Consider the following 26,890-nt stretch of genomic DNA (forward strand, 5'->3'; position numbering starts at 1 on the left):
GTGGTGATCGTCTCTAAGCTTTCCAACCCGCTGTCTCGCAAGCCATTTTGATTTCCTGCCGTCGGTGGCGCCGTGCCCCAGACGCGAGAAACCCACGAAATTGACGCAAAAGGAAATGGAAAAGATGATGTCGGACGGCATGTCGAGATGGTGATGTGTTCAGATGGTCCTTCTTGGTCCATGAGCTGGTGAGAGGGCGCACCGCATGGCACTGCATGTCAGTAGACACAACTGGCAACACCGCAGCTGCGCACAAGAGTAGCACGATCTCGATCATTATTGACCGAAGTGGAACCATGGAACCTCTCCGGTTCTCTCGCTCAGCCCTATGATCGTTTGAAACAGCGAATCAAAGCATTGTGCGGAAGTTCCTTCTTGGGAGCTGGTAGTCTGTCTCAGAGTCATTCCGGCAAGTGGGGTTTGCCATGAATCAATCAGGTCACATTAATCAAAATTTGGCTGACAGCGCGTTGCAACGAGCTTTGTTGGAAACGGTCACCTGTCAGCATTGGTTCGCTTGGTATTCTCCGCACCGTTCCACTTTGAAGGGACGAGCAAGGACGGACCTTTCATCAAGAGTTGCAGGTAAAGCCAACCACTCACAGGACGCCGGAGGATTTTTGTGACAGAGCCAGATGAAACAAGGCCACGCCTGTCGAACAAGAGGAGCGCTGCTGCAAGCATGCTGCAGGGCGCGCCACCGAATCATCTGTTACCGTCTGCTCTTGAGAGTGTTCACCATCATGAGTCGCCCGACAGTTCGGTGTTATAGCTGCTATAGCCCTCTAATTAGACTGACGATCGGATCAGAGCTGAAGTCGGTCAAGCACAAACGATCTGCTGCCCGGTTTGCTGCCGGCGCACTCCCGGCAGCTATCGGGGCTGCTTCCTTGGAGCTGGGTCGGGCTCAAGGGCTGCGATTGGGGTCGCTTCGAGCAGCACTCGTGCCATCCCGGCCCTGCCACGCTGCGGATCAGCATCCCCGCTCGCCGTCACCTCTGGCCTGGATCAGGAGAAGTCCAAGTTCACGACGGCCGACTATCCGCTCGGTACGCGAATCGCGAGGGTCAGAGCAGCCCTTCGTAGTCTTGAGCCGGTGTTGCCAGACGGGGGAGAGCGACGTATAGTAGAGCGATAATTAATGGGAACAGCTGATATCGATATTGCCGTTGCCGACAGCGGACGGCCCCAGGTGGACAGCGCGCGAGTCTCGCGTTTGTGCCTTGCATGTGCCGAGAGCTTATTCTGAACGTCTCCATCACGCTGGAGCTCGGGGGATGTATTGGTGTGTAGTTGTTGCTCTGCGTCCCCGTGGTCGAGTGATATGGCCACTTCGATATTGTTAAGTCCCGCAGGTATAGGAGAGTGTTCTGCTGCTGTGCGACTGTGACTCGATGAGATCGGTGGCAGCATCCTGGTCCTTCGATCGAATCGTGGGAAGGAAATTGACCTTCTCCAAACGTGGACCCCGGTCAGAACTCCTCGATTAGCGCCGACGCATTGGCTTCAGGAGACGACGTGCAAGGCAAGGCAGGTACCGCCACTACGCCTTGCTTTTCTCCTTCACTCCCACGCGCTGCCATACCACTCCTTTACCACTGTACACGGCGCAGGAAAGGGGAAGGGTCAAGAGGGAGGATCAAAGCCATCACGAGGTCAAACAATCAACACACCCGCATTCCGCCAATCGACATTGCACCGAACGGGCACACGCCTTGTACTCCGGACATCCTCTACCACTCATTGCAGCGCCGACTGCACGCAGACACCAACACGCTCTCTCGAGCCACGCACAGCGCCGCGCACGCACGTTTGCACGACACGACGAACCGACGGGAAATGCAGAATCGCCGCACCACGAGCCTCACCACAGCGAGCACGAGAAGTATCTAAGAGAGCGCGCACCACGTCCTGGCGACGAGTGGACGCTCGAACGACAATAGAGACGTCAGGAACAGAAAAGAGGCGGCGCGCGTTTGCGTCGCACAAGTGAAGTTGAAGGAGGCGTACTCCTTTTTGCCTTTCGCATCACCACACATTCGTTCAGTATGTCTTACCTCCCCCTCTGAAGACAATGGCAACATCTTCAGAAACGCCTCTGCGGCGCAAGAGAGGCGTCACTAACTTTGTCAGATTGAGTAAAATGAAGAGCTTTCTTAATCGAAAGAAGACTCCAACGGAGCCGCTGAGCGCGACGGAGGAGGCCTTCCAGGCGCTGTCATCACCACCACCTCCGCCACCGGTTTCGCCTGGACTCAAGAAGACGCAAAGCAGATGGAAGCGAAGCAAGAAGCAGGTCGAGGTGGCTCCTGAAGTCAACATTGCACAAGTGCTGCCTCCTACCGATGACTTTCGAACGAGCCTGTTGATGCCAACATTTGCGGCTCGGTTTAGCATGCTGAGAGAGCAGGATGATCCGAACTCATTACTCGGCAAGGCCAGCGACGACAGCGTGCTTCAGCCTAGGAGGCGTTCGCGAATGGACTTCGGTGGACTTGGTGACATTGCTGAGGTGTCGTCGATCAAGAGCCAAGTGCGACCTCCATTCGCATATGGCCGACAAGACTCTTTTGCTTCGGAGGATGGATACGCGAGCGAGAACGACTCTCACAATGGCAGTGTGCTGAGCAGAGCACGTCCAGGCGAAGGCAACACCATGTTTGGAGGGCGGCAAAAAGTCTACATGATTCCGAAGGCAGGCGCGAGCGCCAGCAGTCGCAGCCTCGGGAAGGTGCGGTATGAGGACGACATTGGCATGTCAGCTTTTCAGAGGTACAAGCGAGAACTCGAGCAACAGGCGATACAAGCGCGAACCTCCGACGAAGGACACAGCTTCGACTTTGGCCTCGATCGCATGGAACATGGAGAAGACTACGGATCACATTCAAATGCTCCCAATGACTCGGCGAAAGATCTTTCACACTCGCCGTCGCTTTCTTCGTATGACAAGAAGCGCTCGACAAGCTCCTCGTCACACTCGGAAGCGCGGTCATCTACGATCGCTACATCTGTTGCATCACAGCCAGGATCAAATCTTGTCACAGCACCCGCACAAACGACCGCTCCTACACCGTCCGCTCCCCCAGCACTCAAGCGCGCAGATACGAAGACACGAAGACTCTACGAACAGGGACTCGACCAGCACATGTACGAACAGCAGGCTTCTGCCATGACTCGACTAAACTCGATCCATCGGCAACGGGGTATGGGCGTTGGCAAGCCGTCTCCTCCAGTTTTGCATAGCACTAGGAGTGCTGGCAACCTCAACGAGAAGGCGCGGCAGCCAGTGTACGCAGTTCGACCGCAAAGCCCAGAAGCTCTGCTCACCAACTTCGGCTCGATCAGAAAGCAGCAGCCATCCAACACATCAAGCCCGAATCTGAGCGGTCCAGTCTCTCCTCTCACACCACATTTCGAAGGCGGCAGTGACATGGCGCTTACCCAAGCTTTGGAGCCCGGTGACCGGGGCAAGGCGACCGCTATGGGCGCATTCAACAAGCCCAAACAGTCGTTCGACGAGAACCAGTATTTGGAGCGCCAGCGACAGCTGCAAAGGTCTGCTTCGAACGCTGCGGTGAAGAAACCGGCGGTGACACCATCTGCAGTCCAACAGCGGATGGATCGCTTCGACTTGGAGAGGCAGCGCTCAGACTCTGACTTATCGGCAAGGTCAAGATCACGTCCAGCTGCGCCAGTCTCCGAAACTTCCAGCGCATACAACGTGTTCCAGAGAGCGGCTCAAATGAACACAACAACCGGTGCTCAGCAGTTCGACAAGTCGACATTGCCAGACACGCATCGGACGTTCTTCGGCAACATCAGTGCTAGTGACAGCGAGGACGAAGAGGACAGTGTGCCACGATACCCTCAACAGTCTCCCTATGCGCAGCAGGACTACGGTTATGGTGGGCACCACGGCAGGTGGCAACCGACGGCTCTTCCTTCCGTCTCTGAACACCCGGCACTGCGATCTAAGAAGTCCAAGGCCAGTTTAGCAGAGGAAGACGAAGATGCCGAGATGATGAACATGGATACCAACCACAACTCCGACTTCAGACTGCCCGAGCACCCAGCGTTCCGAAATCCAGAACCTGACGTCGATTCTCCAACTCTCGGTCCTGGCGCAGGCTCCACGCCACTGACTGGTATGATGCATCATTTGCGCCAGCAGAGCAATGTCTCCTCTATAACACAGGGCGAGGACAAGCGCTCTCTGGACGAATCGCATGAGATGCCTGAATTGCCAGAAGAATGGGCACCGAAGGACCTGGATCTCATTCATCGACCGATACAGCCGCCTGGCGATTCGGACTCACGCGTCGGCTCAGCTTACACCAGCTCCAATCCATTCGATCTGGAGGAGAGGGACAATCCGTCACGAACTGGGGAGCGAGTCAGCCGAGTATCTATCAGTCCAGTGGAAGGCCACCGACCGTACAACAACATCGATTCCCGCGGTCCGTCTAGAGCCGGAGTATTAAGTCGGCAGTCCGAAGTTTCACAGCTGGAGCCTGAAGCGGAGGAGGGCAGCAGTTGGCAGAACGAGCTGCAGCGACAACACACCCGCGATGCCAGCAACGCCACGCAGCTAGAGCGAGATGCTTTCCAGGAAGAACTCGAAGCGAGGAAACTTGCTGCGCAAGAGAAGATTCAGCAAGCAATCAGCAAAAGCAGGAGTGCGAGTCCTGCACCGAGCGCCAGTGATCGTCCAGGCTTCAGAGGATTTGGTATGCTCCGTTCGCGACCAAGCGGAGAGTCAGTCGCAGAGAACGCACAACGCCAGCAAGCTCCTCCCAAGGCGATGAAGATGCTGGGTCTTAGTGGCGGTGCTAGCAGCACCACACTCAACTCCCAGTACGAGCGTAGCGGGTACAGTCTTGACATCAACCGGCAACGAGATATGTCAGCAACGAGGCCTCCATTGCCTGACAATCCACCACGCGCTATGCAGCAGGCTGGACTGGATGCGAGGCGGGAGTGGCAGGCACGCTCTCGCGAGAACAGCGTGACACAAGGGAGGCCGCCTTCAGGCCGTTCACCAGCTTCTTCTGCCGGTGCACGCAGTCGCGCGAACTCCGAAGCCGCTGGCGGACGATCACGCAGCAGGACTGGGCCGTACCGTGATGATCTCGAGAAAGCCATGATGGAGGATACGGGATCGAGTGCAGCGGGCGTGCCGGAGGTTACTCCTATGATTCCTCAGGAGCTCACTCCACGCCCATCTCCAGATGTGCCTCAAGGTGCGTTCGAGCAGGGGCGAGCAAGGAGCAACAGCCGGCCACCAGTTCCAGGCTACTTCGACTCGAAGAACCTGCAACCTCATCTATCCGGTTCTCGCGAGCGACTGTCACCAGGTGTGCCTCCGCCTGTCACTCTGTCGCCCAACGTCTACTTCCCAGGACCACCTTCCGGGCGCCCTGCACCACCGTCGCCTTTCTCCTCACATATGACACCGCCCTTATCCGGTGCCAACACACCCGTGTCCTCGACTTTCACTCCACCCACACCAGCTCCGCCATCTTCTGGCTCGAATCGCCCTAACATCCCACTGCGCAAGAAGACCATCTCGAAAGGCGACATCTCCGAGCCAACCCTCATCACGTCAACCTCCAACTTCGACACCGTCGACCTCCCCGAAGGCGCCTCCCTCAAAAACGGCATGGAAGAACCTCCACCGCTTCCTCCCATCAACCCCCGCCGCCGCGCCACCAAAGCCATGTTCGGGCTCGTCTCGCGCAAGGACTCTGAAGACAGCACGTTAACCTTCGGCGCGCGATCAAAGACGCCGGATCCATGGGTCGGCACCCGGCCGGTCGAATCTGAGTACCAGTTCGAGCCGCCTATGCTCGCGAACCGCAGTGGGAGCGATGGACGATCGCCGCGCATGCCCGCTACGAAGCAGAGCTTCGATCAGAGTGCAAGCATGCGACAGAACGGCTTCGCGCCGAATGCTGGATCGCCTGAGCGGATGGACAGGCCGCCTGTGCCGACTCAGCCAGCGGCCGCGGCGTATGAAGGCGGAATGTTTTAAAGGAGGTTGTTTGTATATGGCATTTCGAAGCAGGAGTTTTGCGACGGCAAGAACCAACAAATCAACGCAACAGCAAATGATATACGGCAGAACAGAAACTTTGAGCGTTGCGGGAGGCTTTACGGCGGTACCTTACTGGGTTGCTTGTTGAGACGGCGGGGTTTGATCTAGATACCACAATAGCACCATGCAGCGATGTAGTGTACTTTAGTCTGTAGTACTACGGTTGAGGACCAGAAGTTCTTCAGGTGTTTTACCATGTTCAGTCATCGTGCTGCACTTGGGGCTGAGAGGCTTGCGCACCTTCCTGTTGTGGTCTCTCGGTCCCAGCGACTCCTGCCATCGACATGCTGATACTTCAAACCCGACTCTCTTCTTGTAGGAGACAAGGCATGTTATAACTCATCACCGATGAACATGAAGCAGTGATAATGGCGAGATCAATAATACAGATACTCAGCATCGCCTGCCTCGCATTTCAAGGATTGGCCCAATTCCCTCCAACACCCGAAGGCATCACAACCCTCCAGTCCCGATTCCACCCAGGCATCACCATCAGCTACAAACAGCCCGGTATCTGCGAGACCACACCCGGCGTCAAATCATACGCCGGCTACGTCCACCTCCCACCAAACAGCATCAACGAGACGCATGAGGACCAGCATTATCCCATCAACACATTCTTCTGGTTTTTCGAGGCCAGGAAGGATCCTCGCAATGCTCCGCTCGCGATATGGCTTAATGGCGGGCCGGGAGGGAGTTCGATGATTGGGGCGCTGGCGGAGAATGGGCCGTGTTTAGTTGGGAGTGACTCGAATGGGACGTATTTGAATGAGTGGGTGAGTCGTCTGAGATGCTATCTATGAGGCGGGATGAGATGTTGATGAAGCGTAGTCATGGAATAACGAAGTCAACGTGCTTTACCTGGACCAACCGGTTCAGGTGGGCTATAGCTATGATGTCCTCACCAATATCACTACGAGCATAGGGGATGAGAGGTTCTTTGGCGTCGATATTCAGGAGGCGGATTTCTCTGATGCAGTACCGGAGCAGAATCTCACGTTCCTGGTCGGCACGACTGGATCTCAGAAGCTCACTCATACGGCCAACTCGACCACGCATGCTGCAGTAGCGCTGTGGCATTTTGCGCAGACGTGGTTTGAGGAGTTTCCGCACTACAAGCCGGAGGATGAGCAGCTGTCGCTGTTCACGGAGAGCTATGGGGGCCATTATGGTCCGGCGTTTGTGTCGCATTTCATGAAGCAGAACGAACTCATTTCTAACGGGACGATCTCGGAGCCTGGGGCGCACTACTTGCACTTCAACACTCTAGGAATAGTGAATGGCTGTATCGACGAAGAGGCGCAGGTCAAGGCGTACGCTACGATGGCCTGGAACAACACCTACGACGTCAAGGCCTTCACTGAGGAGCAGTATAACCATGCTATCCACGGCCTGGAGCGTGAGGGCGGAGTCATTTATCAGCTGCGAAAATGTCGCCGGCTACAGAAGAGGCTCGACCCCAACGACCACGGCGACGTCGAAAGAGTGATCTCACATTGCCAGCAGGCCATCACCGCCGGAGCGAATATCACACAAGAAGTCTATCTGAACAACGCTGAGAGGGGATGGTTTGACATCACCCACCCGGCCACGGACTCCTTCCCACCTCCCTACGCCTTTGGCTTCATGAACCAGCACTGGGTGCAGAAAGCGCTCGGTGTGCCTGTGAATCACAGTTTTGTCTCGCAAGCCGTAGGCGCGAATTTCGATGCTACAGCTGATATGGCTCGTGGTGGGCTACTGGAGGACATTGCGTATATTCTCGATCACGGCGTGCGGGTGACGATGATGTATGGGGATCGGGACTATGCTTGCAACTGGATCGGCGGCGAGGAGGCTTCTGTGCGTGTACCTTGGGGCCATCAGGAGGAGTTTGCGGAGGCTGGATATACGCCGCTGGTCGTCTCGCCGGTGCATTCGGGAGGGTTGACGAGGCAGTATGGGAATCTCTCATTTACGAGGGTGTATCAGGCGGGCCACATGGTACCCTCGTATCAGCCGGAAGTGGCGTACGAGATCTTTATGCGAGCTGTGACAGGAAGGGACATTGCCACTGGAACGGTTGATCTGAGGGAAGTGGAGGGGAGGGGTGAGCATTATTCTACTCAAGGGCCGAAGGATACTTGGTGGAAGAAGAACGATGTGCTGCCTGCTCCAGCGGGTGAGTGCTATCTCTTTGATCTTGGACGGTGTACGGAGGAGGAGATTGGGTGGGTCTTTGACGGTACGGCTATGGTTAAAGATTGGATTGTGGTTGGGAGAGAGGAGCAAGCGTCGTTTGGCAGTGTTATCGAGGGGGACCAGGAGCCTCTGTCGACGGAAAAGGTAACGCAGGCACCAGTCTCCAGGTCAAAGGATGCGGCCACCCAACTTCCATCCTACGTGGAAGCCAGCGGACTCCTGAGTGAATGCCCGAGCATGTGACAAGCAAACAACTCCATTGTCCCAAGGTGGGTCCAGAGGGTTCTAGATTGTCTCTATTCACATCTCATGCAGGTTCGGCTTATATATACTGCCTTTCCTCCCCTTTCAATCTTGACCAGCGACACCAACTCGCTCCACAGAACAGACAACTATACAACTATACCATCACACCATACCACCACCTATACATCACCACCGCTCGCAACACGCCATTCTCCTGCGGCCGGCAGCTGCAATATTGTCGCCGCTTCTCCGATTGGGAAAGGGCATATCGAACGGCTGCTCATGGTTGTTCGCTTCAGCGATGGCGTTATGGAGAAGAGGTGCTTGCTTCAGTGTATGATACCCCAATGCATGTTTCTCTGCTATGGCCTCTCCCTTTGTCCTCCTTCTCCATCGCCAAAACCTGCTCAGGACTGCGGCACCACCGCTGCACCACCGCCTTGGCAGGCTTCGCGCCAGAGAGGCACAAGCAGCAAGACGCCTCCCTTGTCTGGTAGACATCCCTGACAGCCTGAACGGAAGTGGAAGCGGCGACACCCAGCTACGCGAGGAGTCTCAGCCGTTTCTCTATGTGGAAGTGCTAGCACTCACGCACCACCGCTCGCAACACCAGCCACGAGACCGGGTGTTGTCAGAGCGGCAGCACTTCCAGATCAGCTTCAAGCAGGGTCATCTCCATACCGCCTACAACCCTGGATCTGCCGTCATGTCCGGCCAGGAGTTAGGCCAGCCTTTGCAATGGGAGAAGCGCCCGAACCACGACCAGGACCAGATGGGGTATCCCTGTGCCCTGGTGATATTCGAAGCTCAGTTCCGCTTGTCTGAGTTCCTCCGCAACACGATTGATCTCCTGTTGGTCTGTCGAACCCTCCGACTTCTGGGGACGTCATCGATGCCCTGCATGCTTGGGAGAGATCTCTGGATGGAAGGTACCAGCTACAGCAGGTGAGCATTCGCTGCGATGGGGGCATATTCGTGTTGCGGGTGGAGAAGGACGGTGTCCAGGAAGGATGCGGTGCTAAGAGGTGCTTCTCGAGGAGGTGGATATGATGCTGGGCGACAGATGTAGGTGGATGCTTGGGACGCTTCTGCTGAGAGAACTGTGGCACGACACGAGATGCTGTTTGCTTGAGCGATGGCGTTATGGTCTTGGTTCGCTGGTGTGACTCTGCATAGCAAATGTCAATAGTCTTTCCAATACATCTGCATCTCGGACATGTCGTTGTTGATTCGTCCTACAGAAGTAGCTAAACACATCCAATCATCAAATGACTTCTCATCATCCAAATCACCAAATAAACCGATGCTTCTCATGCTCCCCCGTCTCCCTCGCCACACTCGTCTCCTCGAACCCCTGCACCTCCGGCACGCCCTCCTTATCCATCTTCTTATTCTCATGGATAAGCCACAAGCTCAAACCCGTACTGACCGCCGTCACCAACAGACAAAAAGCAGCCGAAATCCACAGGCCCTTCCGGTACCGTGGCTCCTCCGACTCCGGAAACACATTCGTGCCCAGCAACGGACCGCATTGGCCCAGTGTAGCAAGGACAGTATATCCACCAGCCCGCTTACTCTCCGTCGCGTGGATATTCGCCGTCCATGCCAGGAGTAGAGCAACGGAAGCGAAGATCTGGACCGAGAAGAAGATGGAGAAGTACCGGACCCCAGGGGACTCGGAGGAGGCGTTGATGGCGAAGCCGATGAAGGCGATCAAGCCGGACAGAGCGCAGAAGGGCCCGCGCATTTTGAAGTGGTCGGAGCACCAGCAGATGAAGATGATGTAGAAGAAGCAGAGCAGGTAGGGTGGGGCGGAGAGGCCGTTGGATTGGATCGTAGTGAAGATGCCGAGTTGCGAGATGATGGTGGGGACGAAGAGGGGGAGGGAGGCGAAGGAGACGTTGCTGTTCGGCATCTTAGTATGAGCTCAGGATGAGCGTAGGAGATTGGGACGTACCAGCTGAAATACATGATACCTGGCAGGTATGATTTCGGGTCTTTCAAACCCTCGAACATCTCTTTGACGCGGAGGCCCTGGTTCTTGTCGACGTCGAGGCGTTGGTTGCGTGCGACGAAGTGGTATGCAACTTCCTTCTCGCGGTCGTCCAGGAAGGTGGCCTGGGCGATAGAATCCGGGAGAAAGAAGAAGGGTACCAGGGCAAATACGCATGTAGGAAGCCCTTCAATCAAGAACAGGATCCTCCACGGGGCGATGCTTCCGTTGATGTGAGAAATGGCATATGCGAGAGCACCGCCGTAGGCATTAGCTGCTAGGGGTTAGCATTTGTTCAAGTTAGCACGAAGCAGAGTGGATACCTAGTGCGGCAGCTGTAGAGCCAAGTGTTGTCAGCAGAGTCCAGCATCAGACAGAATAATGGCATCTCACCAGCAATGAAGACACCGTGACGGAAGCCGACCATCTCGCGAGGATAGAAGTAAGTCAGATACAGAGGAACGCCGGGTCCGTAGGCAGCCTCAGCTACACCCAGGAAGAATCGACAGGCCATGAGACCAGACCAATTGTATACAGCTGCTTGGATTGAAGCAACGAAGCCCCAGAATAGGACTACAGCAGCACACCAGATATGTCTGCGAGTGGGATGCCGTTAGCATGAATTCACTTATATGGGAGCTTTGTGGGGGTGGCGTACGGTGGGAACTGCTTCCAACCCATCAATAGCCATTGTGAGAAGATGTAGGCAATGTAGAATAGCGTTCCAAGCCAGTTGTATCTGAAGCCTGAGAGATCGATGTCTGTTGATCGTTGAATTAGCATTCTCGTCGGGCACCATTATGAAGGCATCAATCGTACCATCTTCCAGACCAGCCAATCTCGCATTTCCCAGATTGCTACGATCCAGTACCGAAAGCATGTAGAGAATGAACACAATTGGCATGAGCCGCCAGTCCAGCTTCCGGATCACATCTCTCTCCTCCTTCGGCGTTGGAGTGATGAACGCTTCCGCTCTTTCCTTAGCCGCAACATCAGGAACATTGTCATGTCGTTCGGCGTCAAAAGGTGCCTTCTCGACGTCTGTCATCTTGCCCTCGCTATCCGGACTTGGTGCCGGATGTTGAACGTCGCTCATATTGCCAGTAACCCAAGACTGTTACACGATTCAGCTGTTCCAACCGTAAAGCGATGCAAAGAAACAATGAAACGCAACCAAATGGTATGACAAGAAGGAAGAGGCTTGAGAAAGACAAGCCGGGAACAAGACGGCTTACCACCGCTTGACGACTCTTGAACGATCTCTCTGCCGGCAGCTGAGAAGCTTTTCTCGTGCAAAGACCGACCGAAGGATCGACGGGAAGCTTACTGCTGGAGGACTGGTGACGTCCAGGAGGTGTGGAGAAGATGGAGCCGGCGGGGATCGCACGCGCTTGGTGACGCGCTCGCGATGTGATGAACCTTGCCATTTTGCGTCTCCTTTGGGGGTCGGTTTGCAGTTGCTGGGAGAGGAAACGCCGAAGGACGCGAGGGGATGAAGTTCAGACCATGTCCGTGTACTGAAGTTGAGACGAGCACTTGGCACAAGGCTTGAATGATGACTGTCCGCTCAATACCAGCGTTTGAGGGAGAAACGATACCTAGGCTGTACCTCGCATCCACGAAGAGAAAGGAAGGCCACCACCGCAAGTGAGCATGGCCACAGCACAGAGCATTTCAACAGGCCACACAATGGAAGCAGCGTTGTCCAAGATGCCAACGCTCAAGCAAATACCCATGGTCTCTCGCTCCACATCATCCTCGCATGTTCAAGAAGGGACGGGATAGACCATCCATTGTTCTTCTGCCCCCACTCGAGGACACCAACACTCAAGCAGGTCCCACGAACCACGCATCAGCACCCTGTCCGTCTGTTTCGGAGAAGCGAGCAAATATCTGGACACTACCCCCATTCGCGCCTTCTCAAGGACAGCAACAACGGACGATCCACTCATAACACTGCCCTTAGCACTCTATTCGCCTGCTCGAGAAGCGGCGGGTCAAATCAGCTATGGATGTTCTAACTCTTCTCCAAAACGAAAACGGCCTGACATCTGTCCACGAACCTACCTATAGTACCCCCTCCGCCTTTTGGAGAAGGGCCAAATAGACTGTCTTTTGTTCTTCCGCTGCTTCTCGAAGACACCAAATCCCGCCCAGCTGTCCCCGAGCTTCCCCTGAGTACCTCACTAATCTTTCGGAGAAACAGTATCATCTGATCAAGGTACGATTCGGCTATGTGGATATCATCATCAATGAAGCATCGGAGCCATGGCTATGTGAGTGTGGATTTCTTGCCACCATCACCACCATCGCTCTCCTACTTCTTCGGGGTCACCCTCTTCTCCTCTTCAGCCTTGGGCTCTTCGGCCTTCTCGAATTTCAGCTCTCCTGTTGGACAGTCAGCATGCCCGTGAGATGCATTTGCCGTATTGGAGAACTACTCACCAGTCTCGCTTCCTCCGAAGTGCACAGGATGGTCGCAGTTGGCGATACCACAGTCAAGCGGATGCACACGTCCTGTTCAATCAATCAGTCAAAAAAACCACACCAAATCAACTGCTCAAGCAGTACTAACCAGCCTCATAATCAGTCAGCTCCCTCTCCGGCAACCCAGCCGACCTGCCCAAATCACCCTCCATCGCAGCAGCAACCGCGGTCTCAGTCTTATGCCGCTCTTCCTCCGCGCCAGCGACATCGTCAGGGCTCGCGCGGACGAGCTGTCGGATGCCATCATCGCGAGTCTCGATCTTCAGGTCGAAGCCCTGCTGGTCGGTCACGCGGTGGCCTTGTTCGAGGTAGTTGGCGGCTTGTTGACGGTGACAGAGTAGGGTGACGCCGTGGACGTGGGCTCTGACGGGGACATTGGAGCGGTCGATGTTGAGAGTGTTGGATGAGGACATGGCTGGGGAGTGTACGTGTATGTACGAAAGTAGTGGTCTGGTATAGGGTAGATGGGAAGGTGGGTGAGTGGTAGGTGATTCTGAAGACATGTTGGAAGGATGCGATTGAAGATATAGGTGTCGCCAAGCTGAAGTGAATGTAAGAAGAGCTCGGACCTAGTGCGACTGTTCTTGAGATTGGCATGTGATCGAGCATTCACTTACGGAAATAGTCATGGAGTTGAGATGGGAACAGGGAGCGAGATGTACTTGTGCCTTTGGACAGCGCTCCTGCATTACTGTCTCTGACATGGGTAGGATTGTTGTCCCGAGCAAACTCCTGGTGCTTTATTGAGTCCATTGTTAAGCAATGCTCGTACATGCGGGAGCCCACAGCACGCAGGAGGTTGAAAGTCGCAGGAATCTGCAGCAACAGTGCTGGACCAGTTCTCGCGCAGACAAGACAATGAGGGCCATGAATGGGTCTTTGATAGTACCCAGACGCAACAGCACAGCAAAAGGCAATGGCCGCCATGGAAGAGAGGTCCGTGATCAAGAGTGATGAGTGGTATCAAACCAGTCAGATCTTCGTCTTTGTACAAAACGGTCAGCAAGTCCAGAGAACCTACATGGATGGTGTCACAACCTGAGTGTCTCTCTTCCTTCGACTCTTATCTTCCGAGGCCAGTGTTGGAACCAGAAACAGGGAGTGTCGTCGGCATTCATTCTTCTAGATCAAGACCTGAAGTCCAGTAGGGCGGCGTAGAAGACCACGTGACTCCTCCCGACTCCAAGCCATCTTGTCCAAGGAGCCATCCAGCACATTGTCCTTGGACTCTCAAAAAGAACCGGTAAAATCCCACGACATCGCAAATGAGCGAGCGGATGAAGTCGCTGAAGTGTAATCGCAAGACTCAGCTCTCACTCAGCCTGTGCTGTCGGAATGACGCAACCAACGTGGGGCGATTTCATCCCACCTCTAGCACATGTTCTTAGACTTTTCAATCTCTCGCCAAAACAACAACATACAGCCATTGAACGAGAAACAACACTACAAACAAGTGAGTACACAACCCCCTCCCAAGCCCTACGTATTCAAACACTGACTCTACCCCAGCCCACCAAACCCAACAACCTAACCCAACCGACCACCACAATGTCCGCTCCCCAGCAAGGTCGCCAGTAAGCCCTATTTCCCACCTCCGGAACCCCTCCACGCTCCCTACTAACACACACCCAGGTCTCCCGACCCCGAGCGCCAAACCGGCAAGCAGCAGCAAGCACCCCCCGCCACGGACCCGAACAAGCAGGGCCAAGAGCCTTCCGGCGGCGCGGCGGACACGAGCAAGGATGCGTTGAAGAATCTGGAGAGTAACCCGGAGCATGTGTTGAAGGAGGAGGCGGAGAAGAAGACTGCGAAATGAGCGGGGATGATGTGAGGGATGATGAAGGGTAGGGCAGAAGTAGCCGAGATATGGATAGTTGAGGGCTAACGGATTTGTGCTGCCGTAGCAGGGGCATGAACAATTGATGGCAGATGTAGCCGATCCTTCGTCGTGTCTTGATCTCGTAATGTCTATGGCGAAGGCAATCGCCAGTCGGAGAAGGCCAATAGTCTGGTGCAGTACCAAAGCCGGATGACCGCTGACCTCCGAGCTATGTCGTGAGGCTAGTACCCGTATTCCTGTTCTCGAGCCTTCGATGTCAGTCGAGGTGTTGTCGTTGGCATGGGAGCGTAAGGTGAGACCCGTTTCTTGTACAATCGAGCACCGTGCGTGCAGATGACGGGCGGTTGAGGCGTGGCTTGGTCATTCTTGAATGCGTCCCTCACCCCAAACCCCTTCCCCTCCCTCTCGTCGACCCACTCCTCGCAATCCCACTCCCACCCCTCGTCGACGAGCTCGTCCCCGTTGCCCCCCTCCCTCTCCCCGCCTGCCCAGCAACCCTCCCATACCCACTCGAAGCCCCCCTCATCCCTCTCCCCCTTCCAGCCACTTTCCCACTCGCCCCCGTAGCCACACTAGCAGCCCTCCTCCTCTCCTCCTCCTCCGCCCTCCTCACAGCCTCCTCCCTCCGCCTCTCCTCCTCCGCAGCTCTCCGCTCCTGCTCCTGCCGCCTCCTCGCCTCATCCTCCTCCATCTCCTCCAGATCCTTGCTCGCGCCTCCCCAAGCCGGATTCAGGATAAGTCGCTGGTTATGCTCCGTCTGGCTCAGTATCCGCGTCCATGTCGCCAAGAGGGTAGAAGCGTGCTGCACGGTGCTGTGGACAGTAGACATGTTACTCTGCGCTTTATGCAGGGAGGCTGTGACATTTTCAATCACGGTGTTGACTTCTCGGACACGCGCGAGTTCAGCGCGAAGGCGGGCTTCGTGTTCTTCGTGCTGTTGTTGGCGGGCGCGAGAGTCGCCGTGGGGGGGTTTCTGCCCGGACGTAGAGGGTTGGGAGGTCGGGGTATGTTTGGAGGTTGTTGCGCCGCTTTCGGGGCTAGCGAAGAGGTCTTCTGCGTCTTCGTCGTCGGGCTGCTGGTCTTGTAGGGACAATTTCGCGATGGAGGGGGTTCGGGAGTGTTTGTCCATGTTGTGTTGTTCTTGGGGCGCCAATGGGGTTATGTACAGTAGCGATACGTGCAGTTCGTCTTGTTGATCGTTCGGCCGCCAGTTTGCGACCTGATCTGTTTACTAAGTGACGTGTCTGTTGTGGTGGACGCGCCGGGGTGTGCGACTTGAACAGGGTTTCGATGGCGCCTGCATGTCTCACCCAGCCTCCCGTTTGATTTTCCAAGACTCCTCCCACCACCACCACCACCACGCCTATCCCTCAACCTCCCATTGGCATACACTATTACAAGGTCGCCGGCAGGACGAAGCGATAATTGGAATATTGCTGCGACCGAGAAGACGAGCAGAGCGCTGCTTGGAAGACCAGGCGGAGAGGGCTTGTCGAAGCCATCCTGACCTTGACCGCAACGTCACTTCATCCCGACCTATTGTTTCCAGCGACAATGGCGGAAACACCGCCACCCCGCAGCGTGCGCGCAGCTACTCCCCCGACTCCCCTCCACGGCGCGCGATACGACACCTACGAACCATACTCTCCGCGACGATCGACTAGAAGCACGGCACACAGCAACCCATACTCCTCCTTCAACAGCGATCGCTCCCCGAGAGACCATCATCAGCAGGGAAACACTACTCCTCCCGCTACCGTAAAGAAAGCCCGCTTCGCTCGCGCACCCACCCAGCTCTCCTCCCCGCCATCTTCACCTTCTTCGCCTGTCAAACGGCTTCGCACGACACCTGGAACCTCCAGCGCCCACAAAACACCACGAAAGCAATCATTCACCCCACGAAAAGCTGCAAACCACCACTCCGACTCCGACACCTGCGCCCCGTCATCCTCCAAAGCAGCCACCTTGGCACCAAATCCCGTCGACCCAACAACAATGCTCCCCACCCCCTCCAAAACCCCAAACAAAAAGCGCGCCGGTGCCCTGGCCTCTACCGCCCGCATCCTCAGCTTCCAACCCAATCACCCGAACGACGTGATGCCGTCTCCTCACAAGATGAAGAAGCAATCGCGCGCAGCGGAGTTCGATCTCTACGAGGAGGACGCACAGCAGGGTGAGGAGATACCGATCTACACGGATGCGAATGCGCGCGTACCGGAGATGGACGAGAGTATGGACAATCCTTTCGTGGGACCGAAGCAGGGTCGCAGGCCGCAGGGGGGTAGTGGGAGTAGGCGGACGAGGAAAAGCGAGGAGGAGCAGGTGAGGGAGGAGAGGATGCAGGAGGCTGTTGCAAGGGATGAGGGGGTGGTTTATGTGTTGTAAGTGTTTTTCACCTTCAAGGCTGTAGGAGGTTTGCGAGACCAGCTGTGGACAGCATGCTGGTAGCATGCTGATTGCACCCTGTCCGCACCCTCTTCGAGTCCATACTAACACATTGTTTAGCCGCGGCCGCAAGATCTTCCGCCGCTTCACACCACCAAACACGCAGGAAGACGACACCAACGACCCAACTCCTACCCCGAACCGCCAGCTCATGCGATCCGCAGGCGCCACGGCCCAGCGTCCCTTCACCCGCAGCGCAATCAAGCCACGGCTCCTCTTCCCATCTGAAGAGCAGCAGCGTGAACGCGAGCAGGCGGCCAACGAAGTCGACGAGGAGGCCCTAACGGACATCGAGATGGCGGATGCCAGCACCGTGATCACTCCACCACCGACTGCGACCAGCAAGCGCCGCGCGGGGACGCCGAAGAAGCGGAGTCCGAAGGGTATGCAGATCGTGGAGGAAGTAGAGGAGGGTGCGAATGGTGACGAACTTGATGATGTACCGGAGCCCATGTCTGTAGGCAGTGAGCCGTCCTTCGCGAGTGGTGCAGGAGGAAAGGGCAGAGCTAGCGCGATGGGCAAGAGTCCCTTCGACACTTGGGCGCGCACGAAGTCGGGCAAGAAGAGGGGTAGTGAGCAGTTGGACGTTGACGAGGGGATGGGGAAGCGGACGAGGAGTTCGGGGCCAGTGGGTGAGGGAGGGAAGGTGTAATTTTGGGAGGCTACGAGGAAGTGCCTAGAGTGCTTGTTGGTGGTGTGTCTGGGTTGGAAAAGAGATCATGATTGGACTTTGTGGATTGGTTGCAGCGTCATGACTGGGAAATGGATGTTCTGGATATTCTGGGTGCTTGCATCGAGTATGAAGCGAGCATTGATTACATATTGGAGTAGCAGGAAACCTAAGGAAGTTGGTCAACAGGATGGACACGAGCAGCTGCGCACACGACGTCTTTCAACTTTGCAGGAGGGTTACTCTGAAGGACATGGAAGGAAAGCACTTCACACGGTGCAAGGCAGCGTGGTTCTCAGTCGATCGTATAGATTTGATCAACTACGTATGCCAATATCATCACCATCGTCCGGTGCTCTCTCACCCATCATGTCAAATCACGCACCGCACCTCTTCCACCATCCTCCACCATGCTCATCCCCATCCTATATCATATCATGCTCATCCCGTCATCCCCTTACCAGCCGGTTGCTCTCACGGACACGGCGTATCGTATCGTATATCTGGCTTATTTCTATTCATCCCCATTAGCGTGAGATTCCCTAGGCGTGGTACAGAAGAGGAACATACGCCACAAGTGCAGCTCCCAGGTGCGCAAGTGCAAGAGCTGCAAGTGCAGTCGGCGTTTCCGCAGCCACCCATTTTGCTTGTTGTGATGATGATGTTGAGTTGGTTGTGTCGAAGAAATCTCGTGGTTGTCAATTGACTTGTGTTTGGCTTATTGTCGTTCAAAGTTGTTGTGTTGTTGGATGGAGCGAGAGAGGGGTACGGAAGCTCGCTTTATACCCGATACGATACGTACTTGCCACTTGAGTGAATTGTGCGTTGTTCAAAAAGCGCCGAGAGCTCGTTGCTCTTTTCCCGAGAGAGGGTCCACCGCACAATCCACGCAATTGGCAGCCCACGCTTCCTTTCTTGGGGGCCCACTTTGATAGGCAATCGGGATGTTCGAGGTCTTGGGGCACAAATTGCTCGGACGGTGTGGACGGTGGTACATCGTTACATCGTTGCTTGGAATGGCGGCACGCGCGGGTCAAGATAGTATGTATGTACAGTTTCTCGAAGACTCTCTAGCGACGTTAGAAACATCACAAGCAACGAACCAACGCCACTCTACGCCCAACCTCCCCATACACGCATACCTACACGCTATGCACCATCACTTATTACTCCCCTTACTAGCCAAATGACTAACCCCAATCACCAACCCCGCCGTCACCTTCACCCCCGCCTCGAGCAAGAACACCGTCGTCTTGAACGAAAAGCTCAACAGCGCCAACGCTCCCTGCGTCACCATCGGTAGATCAACTTGCTCCCCCATCTCGCCCTTCTTTAGCCGCTTCTTCTCCTTGCGTGAGAGCTTCTTGCCCTTCGTCGTGTCGATGGAAGTGCTCGACGTGCTGCGCGACTTCTGCTTCGGTATTGGCAAAGCCTTCGTTGGTGGAGCGTCGAAGGTGAGTGTTTCCTGCATCAGCGCGTCGTTCTCGATGACCGCGACGGCGAGGAGGGCGCAGACGACTGTGTCGATGATGTAGTCGCCTTCCAAGGAGAGAAGACCGGGTACGTCGAGCACGCAGGCATCGTGGGCGAAGTCGAGGAAGGCTAGAACAAGCGTTTCTGCTTCCACGGCTGCTGGGGTGGCGGAAGGGTGGTGCAGGCTGATCTTCGCTCGCGGGTCGCGGGAGTGGCGGCCAGCGGTGGACTTGGTGATGGTGATGGCGAAGGACGAGAGGAGAGGGTGTTCCAGCTTGTAGGACGCGGTGACGGCGCCGAGACTGTCGCGTTTCCTGGTGGCTCGGACGAGCTCGCATCGATATCGCCGGTGCGCCTCTGATACAGCATCCTGTGCGAGCCGTGCAGCTTCAGGAGATGTAGCCGAAGGGTCGAAGGTGGCGATCTCTGCAGCTACCGGTGAGTTTGCTACCGTCTCGATGGCCTTTACCGCCGCTATCTGCGGGAAGATGGTGACCACATCGTTCTCCCGCTCCTTGCTTGGCTTGACAGCATCGGGCAAACCCAGCTGTGCGACCGGGGAAGGCGGCGCATCACGATACTGAGGGTTGTGTCTGCCAATGAAAAGCTGCTTGAACGACTTCGAGCCTTTCCCTGTCGCTGTCGCCGTCGCTGGTGCTGTGTCCTTGTTCATTGAGTACAGCACTTCGCCGTTGGTCGTCCCGATGGCGAGGGTAGTACCTCTGTTGAGCGGTTGCAGCAGCCCAAGCTGCACCTTGCGGCCATCAACCGGGAAGTTGCAGTGCGAAGCGTTCCAGATGGCGCATAGATCGTGGGTATTGGCGGAAGGAATGTGTTGATAGCCTTCGACCAGTGCGACCCCGGAGTCCAACCGGCGTAGCGTCTGGGCTTTCTGGACTTGGTGTTCGAGCTTGCTGGCGCTCTCATATGCCAACGTCGGAGCCAATGTCGGGGTCGGCGCGCGCGCGCTCGGATAGTAGTCTTGCTCCTGCAGAGGCCTTGTTGGATCGTACTGTGGGAAAATCGACCTTGCGGCAGGCGGGCTGTACGGTGGTACCGCAGTGCTTGATGTGCTGTTGCTGCGGACTAGTGTTGGTGTTGGGCTTCCAGCCCTTGACTTCTTGGTCGCCGGGAACTCGGCCTGTCTGGGCGACGTGTTCGAGAATAGAAGTCTGTCGGGTAGAGGAGAGACTGTGTCGCCGCCTGGGCTCACAAGCGTGTCTGGACCGGGTTGTGGCGGGGTGGATATGCTGGCCGGTATGTGTGAACGCTGCAGCTGCCCTTTTGTCGGTTCGGTCTGGCTCGCGCTCGAGCTGACAGGCAGACCTGCAGTACTGCCCTCGGACGCAGACACCGGCGTGGTCATGTCGATGAGTGGGCTTGCCGAATTGATGCTGCCACCATCACACGACCTCCTTCGAGTCTTCCTGGAAAAGTCCCGTGCAGCGGCTAGCTGTCCATTAGATGATGGCTCGCAGAACAGCGAATGCTTGAATTGATCGGTAGCCGGCTGAACGACGAGCTTGGGCGTTGTCGATGTAGTGTTGACTCGCACCGCGACACCTCTCAGCTCGTTGGAAGCTACTGAGGGAGGCGTATACGTCCTGGGTTTCTTCAAGCTCGACTTGCGAGGTTGAGGCTGCTGGGCAGAAGGAAACAACGTCAAGGGTACAGATGAAGACATGGTGCCAGACCAAAGAAATGAATGAATGGTATAATTGAAACGACACGCAAAGATAGGAAAGATGCAAAACCCGACTACGTCTCTCTCAAAGCGGAGCGGCGAAGTACCTACAAAGATATATGCCAAAGGTGGTGTCCTAGTGTGCGTTCGTTGGTACCGTGCATGCAAGAATTCAATAGTCTCTTCCAAGAGCGCTTCGTGCGGCGCTCACTGAATAACAGAGGAGGTCGACGGCCTGAGTGAGGTGCTGGCGAATCGAGGTGTGCAGGTCGTGCTCGCGTCGAAAGGTGCAGTCGCCTCTGGCACAAGCTGTGTCGCTGGCTAAGCGCCAGCTCTTCGAAGCGCCAGGATTGGTCACAGGCATCACCAAAGGTTCTTGCCACAGCCTGGTGGTCTATTTCCAGAGTGAAGGGCCGGGCCATGGCATTGGACGTGTCTTTGAACCGTTCTGGATGTTGCGGTCTGGTTAAGTGAGCCTTCGTGGTCCTTTAGTCGTGAAGTCGAGGCCAGATCTGGCGGTTACTGGCCTTCGCTGTCGTGTACGCCCGGCGATAGTCGTAGGCTTCTCGTGATCTCCAGAACATGCAGATCTAGCAGCAAAGCCACTGTGATATTCCAGATGGTCGGAGTATCTTGAAGTCGAAGAAGTGAAGTGGTAAGGCAGAGACGTAAGAAGCTCGCGCCTGCCAGAATTCACGACAGCACTTGCTGCCTTTCGCCGAGTCAGCCGACTCAAACCTCATCTTTTAGATGCTCACCTTAATAACAACATGAACCTGGATCGATAACACCGCGACACGATGGTGTCATTCTGGCCCTTCAAGGGCGACGACAGCTCTGCCGCATCCTTCGAGCGAACACTCAGCCAACTCTCCACGAAGATCAACAAGGCCAGCGCACAGAACGACGGCCTACGTCAGCACCAGCGGCGTTTCAAAGTGCTGTGGACCTTGTACACCAGCTTTGCCTATATCCTGGTAGCACTCATCCTCACACTGGTCACGGGTTGGGAGAGATGGGGAGCAGTGGAGTACAGCGCGATTGCTGGAAGCCCGGTGGTGATTTTTGGCGTCCGGACAGCGCTGGATGCCTACTACAACTACCGCCTCTCGAACTCGCAGAACCACCTGAATGAGCTTTACAAGCAGCGGGAAGCTACGATCGAGAAGCTGAAAACCGCAACCAAGTACAACAGCACACAGCAGCTGCTGGACAAGTATGGAGGGACGCCGAAGAAGAGACAGCCTTCGCCTCAGCCTAAGAAGCGGAAGTCGGAGGGTGGGCAAGGCAATCAGACTGCGCCGCAAGGAGGAAGGACTGGGTTCGTGCCGCCGCCTACAGCGAACATACCTGGTAGACAGCCACCGCCAGGACCTATGCTACCTGAAGGTGCACCTGGATCGCGGCCAACATCCGCTGGTATGACCCAGCCCCGACCGCAAACGAGGGAAGGTGATGAGCCAGGCGAAGAGTTCGCGCCGAATGCTTACTCCGCGCCTTCTCGACCTCCCACGCTCCGGCAGCCCTCAGTACAGTCACAATATGCGGCAGACAGCCCGAAATGGTACGATCGCATACTGGATGTTGTGCTGGGCGAGGATGAGACACAGTCGAAGAACCGCATCGCTCTAATTTGCCAAAACTGCAGGCTGGTGAACGGGCAAGCGCCGCCTGGGGTGAGGACGCTCGAAGAGATCGGCAAGTGGAGGTGCAGTGCATGCCACACGATGAACGGCGTGGAGAGCGAGGAGAAGAAGATGCTACAGCAGATATCAGGCGGTCCTGCGTCGCCGACTTCACCCAACGCGGTAGCAGATACAGGGAGCGGGCTGGACGGCGAGTATGAAGAGGTAGACCCAGATGCTGGCGGAAGCGAGGACGAGAGCACACTTCAGGGCACCGCCTCCGCAGAGACCACAATCGCAGGCTCAACACGAAGCAAAGCACGCCAGCGCAAGAAGGCATAGCATAGGCATACACAGGATATCCAACATAATCAAACCAAAAACTCCCAACCATCCCATCTCACAACTTACTCGCCCCTCTCCTCTTCACCCACCCCTCCACCGCCTCCACCCCCGCCCTCGCAACCTCCATATCCTGCGCCGGCGTCCCCGTACTAACCCCAATCGCCCCGACCACCGTCCCGTCAACCTCAATCGGCACGCCCCCGCCAATAATCGAGAACCTGCCCTGGTTCGAATTATGGATCCCGAACGCCGGTCCGCCAGGTAAGAAATTCTTGTTTTGATAAGTGGAGGTTGGAGCCCGGTGGCCGGCGGCCGTGAAGGCCTTGTCGATGGAGATTTGGATCGAGGTGAGTTTGGCGGTCGGCATGCGGGTGAAGTGGAGGAGGTGCGTGGTGCTGTCTACTAGGGCGATGTTGAAGTCTGCGGATACACAGAAGGGGTTAGGATGGGATGGTACTGTGGGTGTAATAAGGGTGGCTGTGGATGGGGACGCACCCATGCCCATTTCTTTGGCTTTGGCTTCTGCTGCTTCGGCGGCGACTTTGGCGGCTTCGAGAGAGAGCATGGGCACTTGACGGGTCGCCATTCTGATGTGTAGATGATTACACGAACCTGAGATGACAAGGTAAAGGCGAGAGGGGGATACTCTTTTATTAATTACCACAGCATCTCGCGTCTCGTCCCCGCGTTTCTCGCGAAGCTCACAGTGTCGCGGCAGTTGTGACATCAGATCGTCCTTCAAGCCGAGGTCGGAACTGCCTCATTCGGACTGAGCTCCATTGCTCCTTCCCGCAGTGTTGGAAGGAAGTGAATGTATCTCGGCCTCACAGCTAACCATAGCCACGAAGTTGATGATGAAATCATGGTAAAAGTCATACGTCAAACTCTATAGACATGCCGGGTATCATACACAGACGCCTGAACCCCCATAGAGTTACAGCAGTGCCGCCCTTCGTCCACGAGTCCGAGACGCCGACGTAGCAAGCAAGCCTGATGCATCCATTCGCATCCATGCGTACCCAAAGCCATCAACGAGGCCTATCCTGCTTCCATGCCGCGCACTCACGGTCATCCGGACCACCCAAAGACGCCGCAGTAGAATCCGACCTCGTAGCGCGCTTCGAAGACGATGCAGACGATCCGCCGGCCTTTGCTGACATACGAGAAGAAGAGCACACAGGTCTCGCGAGCCTTGGTCGCTTGCGCAAGACGTTCGGTGCTCGAGGCGGAATCGCGCAGCCGTAGAGTTTGCGCTTCGTTCCGCAATTGTGCTACAGTCGAGAAGTCCGAGACCTTTCCGCAGAAGAGGGTGTCAGCTTCGACTGCAGCTTGGTTTTGATAGTGGTAATCATGTTGTTGGGAGGTGGATGGTATTCACAGCTCTTCGTCTTCCTCCTCCATCTTCACCTCGGCGTTCTCCTGCTTGACAGGAGCAGCCGCGGTCGATGGTGGTGGTTGCTGTGCGTCCTGAGGTCCGGAAGTAAACGAAGTCGGAGGGTAGATTTCGTTGCTGTTCGAGCCGAGAGGACCCAGCATGCCGCTGTCGAGACCTGGTAGAGAGGCTCTGGCGCGCTTGAAAGGGCTGCCGATGATGGCTGAGTCGGGCGGTGCAGGCGAATTGCCTTCTGGTGGCGTGCCCGCGTTGGCTTGGGTGGAGTTGACGGACTGTGGAGTGCCAGATGGCGAGTCGTCGGTCTTGAGGTACGGTGACTTGCGCGTTACGGCAGACTCGGTGAGTGGCTCGGCGGAGTGCTGGCGCTTGAGCTGTAGTATTTGTTAGCCTCACAGTAGGAGGTCCGGATACAATGAGGTCAACGACCTACCTTGATCTTTTGGACTCCCTCTGCAATCTCGCCTTGCCGCCTCGCATCCTCTGGCGAAAGCATCTTATCGTTGTCTTGCTTTTCATCGCCGTCCTCCTTGCCGTTGGTCACACGCTCATCGTCCTCGTCATCAGCATCGCTGTCCATAGCGTCCGCATCGCCACTCTTCTTGTCCTTGCGCCTCCTCGAATCTGCATCACGGTAGCCGGAGAACCCAACGGTGCCTGTCGACTTCAGCGGGCCAAGCTTGGAGAAGTCTGGACCTGACGCTTTCCGCTTGCTGTTCATCGGAGTCTTCTCGGTCGCCGTAGACTCGAGGATGCCCATTTTACGCAGCTGCTTCTCGCCACGGTAGAAGAATGTGAAGACAGCAAAAGGCGATTCTGGGCCGTCTAGGCCGGTCACCGTCTGCGTGCTGATGCTCTTAGGATCCAGCTGCTTCGGCTTGGCAAAGCTCGTGGTGTGATCGATGTCCTCGTCTCCGCCATCTCCGTTAGCTGCACCGTTCGCATTCATGTCATCGTCGTCGTCGTGTGCGTCGAACTGGGGTGAGTACTCTCCACGCCTAATCTCACCGCTAGCGAGAACGCGAAACAGCGCGACCTTGATCTGGCCGGCTGCTTCTGGTTGTGGCGGTTCGTCCTCGGAATCCGAGTCTGACGAGAAGAGACCATCATCCTGTGCATCCTCGACTAACGACCCTCCATCACTGCCATACCGCAGCACACCGTTCCTTCTTGTGCGTGCCGAGACGTCCTTGGTGTCCTCTTCACTGTCACTGTTAGGTTCCTGCTTGATCTTCTTCTGACGCTTCTTCTCGAGGCGTCTCTGCCTCCTCTCTATCCGCTCAGCCTTGTCCTTTCCGCCTTCGAGATCAAGCCCATTCAGCCAACGCTCCAAGCCCACTTCCCTGAACAAGAACTCTCGCTCTGCCAGCCCGCCGCCCTCAGATTCCGGCACGCTGACCCATCTTGAATTGACCCACGTCTCTTCACCCTTCCGTAGTAGTGTCGCTACCTCCTCCTTCGCTCGACCGTCAAAGTAGATGTACGCTGCTATCGTCTCATTCGGATTGTTGGTCTTGGGAAGGTATGGATGAACCAGTGGACCTCTGCCGACGTCTTCGGGCACTGACCCGGGAAGACCTCCGACGAAGCGCGGTCTCGGGTATGGATCTTCGTTGGTCGGCTGAGGTGTTGAATACGGGATGGTGAGGCCTGGGGTGAGGAGGGTGATTGAGATTGCGAAGGTCGACTGCTCAGGCTTTCCCGACTTCGAAGAGGGTGGTACCTTTGCTGGTGGTACAGGGATGTAGGCTGAGATGCGTGATGCCCGAGTCTGCTTCTGGATTGCGTGTTCGCCGATAGGGCCGTCGGGGGTGTGAATGCTCACTGCGAGCCCTTTGAAGCACGGCATGGTTGCTGGTTCTGCTGGCTGTGGGTGTGGAGGTTAATGCTGCTGCCACTGGCCGCCTGCCGCCTGCCGGTCCGCCTTCACGTCCACTTCCACTGTCCTCCTTTCCGCACTACCCTGACGGACCGCACACGCTCGCTGACTGGTATTAGCCTTGTGAAAGTAGTGCTGGCACAAGACGTGCTCGGGTGAGGTTTGGCGGTCGGTTGTCTGCAGGCCGAACTGCGCTGATCGAGGCCGTGTCGGTGACGGCGAAGTGGGAGGATGGGTGATGGTCGCGCAGGATAGGCTGTGGTCTTGAACGAATGCTCTGACCCAAGCACAGGGTGGTGGGAGAAGTGGTGGTGTGTCGCAAACTTTCCGCGTGGTCGGAGGAGGAGAGCTTCCACAAGTCCTCCTGACTCGTCGTCGGCAACCTCAACCTCATGACGCAGGCGCTTAGTCACTAGCGCGATTACGATATGAGGAGGATGAACGAATGCTGCTACACTAACTCTTACAACGCAGGCGGTATGCTACATGATCCTTCAATAGCTACGGCGTATGCACTGTGAACTTGCATGAGACTTAG

The 26,890-nt window shown here is 56.1% G+C and overlaps 12 protein-coding genes across 12 annotated transcripts; 5 read left to right on the plus strand and 7 right to left on the minus strand.

The window, feature by feature from the left end:
* Positions 1 to 2,074: 2,074 nt before the first annotated feature.
* On the plus strand, positions 2,075 to 6,031 carry LTR77_005518 (uncharacterized protein; the record flags this gene model as incomplete). The annotated part of the gene is made up of 1 exon (XM_064802763.1): positions 2,075 to 6,031. The coding sequence occupies one exon, from the start codon at positions 2,075 to 2,077 to the stop codon at positions 6,029 to 6,031; it is 3,957 nt and encodes a 1,318-aa protein (XP_064658888.1).
* A 431-nt stretch (positions 6,032 to 6,462) lies between these two features.
* Positions 6,463 to 8,518, plus strand: LTR77_005519 (uncharacterized protein; the record flags this gene model as incomplete). Its single annotated transcript, XM_064802764.1, has 2 exons — positions 6,463 to 6,870; positions 6,926 to 8,518. The coding sequence occupies 2 exons, from the start codon at positions 6,463 to 6,465 to the stop codon at positions 8,516 to 8,518; spliced, it is 2,001 nt and encodes a 666-aa protein (XP_064658889.1).
* A 1,291-nt stretch (positions 8,519 to 9,809) lies between these two features.
* Positions 9,810 to 11,028, minus strand: LTR77_005520 (uncharacterized protein; the record flags this gene model as incomplete). The annotated part of the gene is made up of 3 exons (XM_064802765.1): positions 9,810 to 10,425; positions 10,479 to 10,788; positions 10,908 to 11,028. 3 exons carry the CDS (start codon positions 11,026 to 11,028, stop codon positions 9,810 to 9,812), a joined length of 1,047 nt encoding a protein of 348 aa, XP_064658890.1.
* Positions 11,029 to 11,138: 110 nt separating this feature from the next.
* Positions 11,139 to 11,941, minus strand: LTR77_005521 (uncharacterized protein; the record flags this gene model as incomplete). The annotated part of the gene is made up of 3 exons (XM_064802766.1): positions 11,139 to 11,275; positions 11,334 to 11,628; positions 11,750 to 11,941. The coding sequence occupies 3 exons, from the start codon at positions 11,939 to 11,941 to the stop codon at positions 11,139 to 11,141; spliced, it is 624 nt and encodes a 207-aa protein (XP_064658891.1).
* Positions 11,942 to 12,831: 890 nt separating this feature from the next.
* On the minus strand, positions 12,832 to 13,414 carry LTR77_005522 (uncharacterized protein; the record flags this gene model as incomplete). The annotated part of the gene is made up of 3 exons (XM_064802767.1): positions 12,832 to 12,902; positions 12,960 to 13,031; positions 13,090 to 13,414. The coding sequence occupies 3 exons, from the start codon at positions 13,412 to 13,414 to the stop codon at positions 12,832 to 12,834; spliced, it is 468 nt and encodes a 155-aa protein (XP_064658892.1).
* Positions 13,415 to 14,549: 1,135 nt separating this feature from the next.
* On the plus strand, positions 14,550 to 14,817 carry LTR77_005523 (uncharacterized protein; the record flags this gene model as incomplete). Its single annotated transcript, XM_064802768.1, has 2 exons — positions 14,550 to 14,575; positions 14,634 to 14,817. The coding sequence occupies 2 exons, from the start codon at positions 14,550 to 14,552 to the stop codon at positions 14,815 to 14,817; spliced, it is 210 nt and encodes a 69-aa protein (XP_064658893.1).
* A 403-nt stretch (positions 14,818 to 15,220) lies between these two features.
* Positions 15,221 to 15,970, minus strand: LTR77_005524 (uncharacterized protein; the record flags this gene model as incomplete). The annotated part of the gene is made up of 1 exon (XM_064802769.1): positions 15,221 to 15,970. One exon carries the CDS (start codon positions 15,968 to 15,970, stop codon positions 15,221 to 15,223), a length of 750 nt encoding a protein of 249 aa, XP_064658894.1.
* A 425-nt stretch (positions 15,971 to 16,395) lies between these two features.
* LTR77_005525 (uncharacterized protein) lies at positions 16,396 to 17,938 on the plus strand (the record flags this gene model as incomplete). Its single annotated transcript, XM_064802770.1, has 2 exons — positions 16,396 to 17,222; positions 17,347 to 17,938. The coding sequence occupies 2 exons, from the start codon at positions 16,396 to 16,398 to the stop codon at positions 17,936 to 17,938; spliced, it is 1,419 nt and encodes a 472-aa protein (XP_064658895.1).
* Positions 17,939 to 19,115: 1,177 nt separating this feature from the next.
* LTR77_005526 (uncharacterized protein) lies at positions 19,116 to 21,113 on the minus strand (the record flags this gene model as incomplete). The annotated part of the gene is made up of 1 exon (XM_064802771.1): positions 19,116 to 21,113. The coding sequence occupies one exon, from the start codon at positions 21,111 to 21,113 to the stop codon at positions 19,116 to 19,118; it is 1,998 nt and encodes a 665-aa protein (XP_064658896.1).
* An 800-nt stretch (positions 21,114 to 21,913) lies between these two features.
* LTR77_005527 (uncharacterized protein) lies at positions 21,914 to 23,080 on the plus strand (the record flags this gene model as incomplete). Its single annotated transcript, XM_064802772.1, has 1 exon — positions 21,914 to 23,080. One exon carries the CDS (start codon positions 21,914 to 21,916, stop codon positions 23,078 to 23,080), a length of 1,167 nt encoding a protein of 388 aa, XP_064658897.1.
* Positions 23,081 to 23,138: 58 nt separating this feature from the next.
* Positions 23,139 to 23,669, minus strand: LTR77_005528 (uncharacterized protein; the record flags this gene model as incomplete). The annotated part of the gene is made up of 2 exons (XM_064802773.1): positions 23,139 to 23,503; positions 23,579 to 23,669. 2 exons carry the CDS (start codon positions 23,667 to 23,669, stop codon positions 23,139 to 23,141), a joined length of 456 nt encoding a protein of 151 aa, XP_064658898.1.
* A 788-nt stretch (positions 23,670 to 24,457) lies between these two features.
* On the minus strand, positions 24,458 to 26,322 carry LTR77_005529 (uncharacterized protein; the record flags this gene model as incomplete). The annotated part of the gene is made up of 2 exons (XM_064802774.1): positions 24,458 to 24,847; positions 24,907 to 26,322. 2 exons carry the CDS (start codon positions 26,320 to 26,322, stop codon positions 24,458 to 24,460), a joined length of 1,806 nt encoding a protein of 601 aa, XP_064658899.1.
* Positions 26,323 to 26,890: the final 568 nt, after the last annotated feature.

Source organism: Saxophila tyrrhenica (genome assembly GCF_035928015.1).
Source record: "Saxophila tyrrhenica strain CCFEE 5935 chromosome Unknown scaffold_8, whole genome shotgun sequence".
NCBI lineage: Eukaryota > Fungi > Ascomycota > Dothideomycetes > Mycosphaerellales > Extremaceae > Saxophila > Saxophila tyrrhenica.